Genomic DNA, 6,000 nt, shown 5'->3' with positions numbered 1-6,000 from the left:
TTTCCGGCACTATATCTGACAGTGTTTCTCTGCTATTCATAAGGTTTTCAGTGACTAAATATTCAGAAGTAGTTCGTCACTCCTTCTTCGTAGTCTGTCCTTGTCTGGAAGTTCATCTGAAACCTGTCCACCATGGGTGACCCTGCTGGTATTCTGAAAGTGGCATAACTTTCAGAACCACAGCAACTCACAAGCCACCACAGTATGACAAACTGACAGACGCGTGGTGGACTACAAGTTGAGGTCTCTTTATTTTACCACCATTTCTTAATTGAACACTATTAGATAAGAGCAAGGCCTATCAGTATGTATAGTAAAGTCTCTCTGGTTCTATACTTTGATTCTTGAAACCTAAAAATTGATACTTTCATTGAACCCGATTCTCCAGCACAAGTTAGCTTCGAGCCACATGGCAGCAGAGTAACAAATAAAAACTCATTGTTGTCCACAAAACTAGTGAGGGTTAACAATGATCAGATAGCCATTAAAAAGCACAACTTCCCATTATTTATCTATGTAACTTAAGACTTAACAGTCATCAGATAACAAGTATGTATAACTGAGTTCTGGTGACAATGTAAGATAAGTACTGGGCTCCTAACTACAAGGTCAGCAGTTCAAATGCTCCTAAAAAGATGTAGTCTTAGAGACCCTATATAGGGCTTCTTGTTGTTGTTGTTGTTGTTATATGCTGTGGAGTCGGTTCCAACTCATAGCAACCCTGTGCAGGGTTTCCAAGGCTGTAAATCTTTACGGGAGCAGAAAGCCTCATCTTTCTTCCACAGAACAGCTGGTAGTTTTGAACTGCTGTCCCTGAGGTTAGCAGCCCAATTCGTAACCACTATGCTACCATAGGGCTTAGTGGGGATTTTACTATTGAGTCAGAAGTGACTTGATAGCTGAATATTTTATACCAAATCCAGGATTCAAAAAAGGCTAGTGATCTTAAGTAGTATTATAGGTTGTTGCTGTTGTTGTTAAGTTCCCTCAAGTCAGTTCTGACTCATAAAGTTTCTGAGGAGTGGCTGATGGATTTGAACTATTGACTTTTAGGTCAGTAGCCCAATGCATAACCCACTACACTACCACAATTCCATATACAACTTGTTGTAGTTGTTTAGGTGCAGTCAAATTGGTTCCAACTGATAGAGGCCCTGACCCTCTACAGGGATTCTGAGGAGTGGCTGGTGAGGTTGAACCGCCTACTTTGCAGTTCAAACCAACCTTGCAGTCCAGCACATTAATCCACAGCACCACACCAGGACTCCATATACATATTAAGCATCACAAAAGTATTCTAAAATCCAAAGAATTGCAAAATTATTGAAATCTCATGGCTAAGGAGTAACAGTTTGACTCATTAGTTATGACTGCTTTGGAGTGGGATTCCAAACCCATTGAGAAACTGGCTTTAGGAAATGGTGCAACAATCTCAGCTCAGCATCCCACTTGAGGATCCCACCTGCTATCCAGAGTAGACCACCTTTCTCCCCATACTTTAGGACCAAAGACTATAAAATCGGTTTTCATAGTAGAAATCACTTAAAAATTACGAAGACAGTATTGTGACTAAATAAGTTAAAGTCCAAACTAAGATGCTTATGAAAAGAAATCAGATGGGGAGGGACGTGCTATTAATATTATCCCAGGACCAGGTATAAAATAGGATTGTCCTGGCTACGCAGAAAGGTAATTTCTCTGACGTACTTACTCTCTCCATCTAAGCTTTGGACAAGCATCTCTGAACTCAGGTTTCTGTATCTTTAAAATGCAGTTAATAGTGTTTACCCTTAAGGCTCCTGTGAAGAAGACGGTAAGATAATAAACAGGCTCATAAGAGACTCCTAAACATTACTTCTCCACATTCATCCCATACCAAGGGTGGCAAGGTAGTATGATTGCTGTTGTTGTTGTTAAGTGCTGTCGACTAGGCTCTGACTCACAGTGACCCTCTATAGGGTTTCTGAGGAGCAGCTGGTGAGATCTGAACTGTCTAACTTGTGGTTCACAGTCCAGTGCTGATCCTACAGCGCACACTAGGACTCAAGTGTGAGGATTATCCACCGGAAAACCCATTGCCATAGAGTCAATTCCAACTCATAGCAACCTAACAGGCAAAGTAAAAGGCAGTTCTACTCTGTCCTATGGACTCCTGGTGTGGTGCTGTGGGTTAATGCACTGGACTGCAAAGTCGGTTTGAACTGCAAGGTCGGTGGTTTAAGCTCACCAGCCACTCCTTGGAAACCCTATACAGGGTAGATATAAATGAGAACCAACTCAGTGACACTTAACAACAACAACTATGTTCTACAGGGTCACTATGACTCAGATTCAACTCAATGGCAACAGGTTTGGTAAGGATTACTTAGTGTTTACTTAATTTGTTTAAAGAGCCCCGGTAGTGTGGTGGATTATGAGCTAGGCTGCTAACTGCAAAGTCAGTAGTTCAAGTCTACCAGGCATTCCATGGGAGAAAGATAAGTCTTTGTGCTCCTATAAAAATATACAGTGTGTGGAAACCCTACACAGAGTCGCTATGAGTCAGAACCAGCAAGGTGGCACACAAGCATCACTCCTACCACTTAGTTTGTTTGCGCTACTTAGTCTTAGATTCCATTTAAAAGGAAGGAGCCTTTAATGTGACTAATATTTGCCAGTCTCTCCAATTCTTCCAAGTCATAGCCTCTGTGTACCCTGAGCTTCAGAGCTGGTGGTGTTACTTGCTTGTGAACTTTTCCCTCTGGGATCTGACAATTTACCTGAATTTTAACTTTAACAATTTACCTGAATTCTCCCAGCGCTTCCATCAGACGACTGACATAAAACTGGACTCGGTGGCTAGACTCAGCTATCTTCCTACAGGAGATCATGGCCTTCATTGAAGAGAAAACAAGCCAAATTACTGAGAGGAAATTCCTTTATAACTTCTCTTCAGTGCTTTAATAAATAAAAGACAGTGATCAATCATGACCAATTAAAGGCAATCAAGGTAATAATGAGTTTAGTCATCAGAAAGTGCTCATTTCCTGTCCAAAAGCAACCCAATATCTGGTATCTAACACCAAGTATGTCTAAGGACCTATCAATGCTGTGGATGATTTTGCTTCTCTGGGAAAGTGATCTTATACACAAACAAATGGCCTCTTGAGTCTTCCAATCCCCAGAATTGCACATTACTTCTCTATTTGGACACTGGATTACATACATTCCTATTACCTTTTCAATTGCACTCTTCAGTCTGTTCATGTGAGATTCAAACAGAGGGAAATGAGAAAAAAAGAAGTCCTGGAAGTTTTTTTGTGCTTCTTCTTTCTCACACAGGGAAAAGATGATGCTTATGGCAATTTTCTTCCTCCGAACTATGGCTGGATTAGAGCTACACGTTTCGTCAGCCAAGCTGAAGGTCTCATCAGTTGACCTGAAGAAAAAAGATCATTTTGAAAATCGATCAGGCTTCAATGAAGCACACTGCATTAGTAAACTGCAAACTGTATTGCCAAGGGACAACACTGAAAAGGCGAATTCAGAAAACTCAGTCTTAACTAACAGTGTGTTGTTTTTAGTGTCATCTGGTTGGTTCCAACTCATAGCCACACTACAAAGGTTTCTGAGGAGTAGCTGGTGAGTTTGAGCTGCTGACTTTGAGGTTAGCAGTCTACTATTTATCCTACAGCACCACACCAGGACTCCAAATAAGAGCGTGTTGTTGTTGTTGTTAAGTGCCCTCAAGTTGATTGGGACCCACAGCAACCCTGTATTGGGTTTCTGAGAAGTATCTGGTGAGCTTGAATCACCGACTTTACATTTCAAAAGGCTTTGCAGTCTGGCACATTAACCCACAGCACCACACCAGGTCTCTAACTAAAAGCTGGTTGTTGTTGTTAAGTACCATGGAGTCGGTTCTGATTCATAGTGACCCTGTCTATCTACATCTAATTCATCCTCTTCTATAACTCTCTGTCATGGAAAATGAGAATTTTAGTTTGCCACACAGTTTTATCATAACAAGAAGAGAAATACAAATGATAACTAAAAGCAATTTTAAATGTCCCTTGTTAAACCTTTTCACCTTGGATATTTCACTGCCAGATTGGTGGTATTTAGAAAGGGGTGTGAAACATCCATTTATTCAAACCATAGGCCCTTTGGGTTGCTATATACTAAGAGATGAGATCATCCAAAGATAAAAGAACCTAATACACATTCTGTTCAAGAAAAGATCATGCTTGGATATTTACTGGTTATTTATCTGGTATTAAAACTACTAGATGAAGTTACTCTAAATGTTCAGAGTCAGCTCTATAATTAGGCTCTATGGAAAGTTCCTTTAAGCGAAAGGCCCGGCTCTCTTCTGTTACAGTCCAATTCTCAAAAACACCTGAGGTTCTTTCAAGAGACTCTGCTTCTACAATAAGAAAGCCATGAAGCCAATCATTTATGAATGTATATTCAATTGGTCTTAAGAGGTAAGCATCACAAATATGACCAAACTACACGGGTATCACATTCGTTTATTTAACTCCTCTGAAAACCCAGCATAGTTACCAAATAGTTACTAACAGTAGGAGTGAAAAATGAAAGAACGGGTTCTTCTACAAATACACCACAAAGCAAAGGATATACCAGATGCTGCTGTAAAAATTACATTAAACCATCAGCTGTTTTTGTCAGGGAAATCTCTAGATCCTAATCATGTTTGATAATATGGATCTTCAGACTCTCATACTATGTCATGCAATGCTCCCTTCTCTTTTCCAAATACTTAAATACACTGTTTCCCACACCAGTTTTTCCCATTTCTATATAGGAAATTCTTATGCGTTTAGATCGTACCAGTGCTGTGGTTCAGTGAATCAGGGATCCTCTACCATAGTCTGTGAAAGAGCTCTGGTAGCACAGTGGTTACGAATCAGGCTGCGAACCCCAAGGTCAGCAGTTCAAAACTACCAGCTGTTCCGTGGGAGAAAGATGAGGCTTTCTGCTCCCATAAAAATTTACAGCCTTGGAAACCCTGTGCAGGATCCCTATGAGTCAGAACCGACTCCACGGCACATAACCACCACCACCACAGTCTTTGCAATCCCCATCAAATGACTGGATGGGACCATGCAAATAGGATGTACCAGACTCCACTGTGGGGATTGTGTAGTTTTGCCATCCTACTAGGTTTAAAAGGTGCCATTTCAGAAGCAGGAACAGGTGATCCTGGGACCATCATGAAAGATGAGTGGGGATTGGAGTGTGAATTTTCTGCATGGAAAAGCAGCAACAGTAGAGACAACGGCAGAAACAGCAGCATGGAGACACAGAGCAGCAGATGGAGGCTGGCTTGCAGAATCGGGTGCCCTTTTAGGCAGTCGCCATCAGAGTTAAAAGAGTTTGTAACCCTTGCCAGAGCAGAGCAGAAGCCAAGGGGCCACATGGCCAGAAATAAGTGTGCCTGAGGTATGGCCAAAAAGGGGCACTAACGAGAGAACTGCTGGATCCTGAGTTATATCTGATTCTGAACTGCACCCTGTTGAAGTCCCTAGTAAACCCCATAATCATGAGTATTGTCTGTGAGTCTTGTGTGGCCATTGCAACAGATTACTGACCCCCAACAGAGAAGTAGAGAGTCGTGGGAAGTATGGTTGGTGTCAGAAAAAAGGTTAGGAGGTAGAAACACCTCCTTTGAGTCTTGAGTCTGATTCTCCTACCCCTTAGTAAAACTGGAACAAGTACCTTCTTGTAAATCTTTTCTCCTTGGCTGTCATCACCTAAGTTATTGTTAAATGCCAATGAGTCAGTTCTGACTCACAGAGACCCTGGATAGGACTTCCAAGGGGCAGCTGGTGAGTTTGAACCATTCAATTTAAGGATAGCAGTGCAATGTTATCCTACAGTACCATACCAAACTCCGGCATCTCCTATGTACACTCCTTTCTTTTTCAAAAGAAAAACGACTGTATCAGCCCATTCCTCTTCAGGTCAACTTGAATTTTAATAATCAAATTGCAAGGA

At 41.4% G+C, this 6,000-nt stretch overlaps 1 protein-coding gene across 1 annotated transcript in view; it reads right to left on the bottom strand.

The window, feature by feature from the left end:
• The window catches only part of FNIP2 (folliculin interacting protein 2), a 116,186-nt gene that overhangs the window by 46,919 nt on the left and 63,267 nt on the right, over window positions 1–6,000 (bottom strand). The window contains exons 9-10 of the mRNA XM_006867923.1: window positions 3,217–3,418; window positions 2,785–2,873 (exon numbers count right to left, since the gene is read on the bottom strand). Of these exons, the coding sequence (XP_006867985.1) occupies window positions 2,785–2,873; window positions 3,217–3,418 (291 nt within the window). The remainder of the gene's footprint in view (window positions 1–2,784; window positions 2,874–3,216; window positions 3,419–6,000) is intronic.

Source organism: Chrysochloris asiatica, unplaced genomic scaffold (assembly GCF_000296735.1).
Source record: "Chrysochloris asiatica unplaced genomic scaffold, ChrAsi1.0 scaffold00112, whole genome shotgun sequence".
NCBI lineage: Eukaryota > Metazoa > Chordata > Mammalia > Afrosoricida > Chrysochloridae > Chrysochloris > Chrysochloris asiatica.
This window is presented reverse-complemented; position numbering and strand designations above follow the sequence as displayed.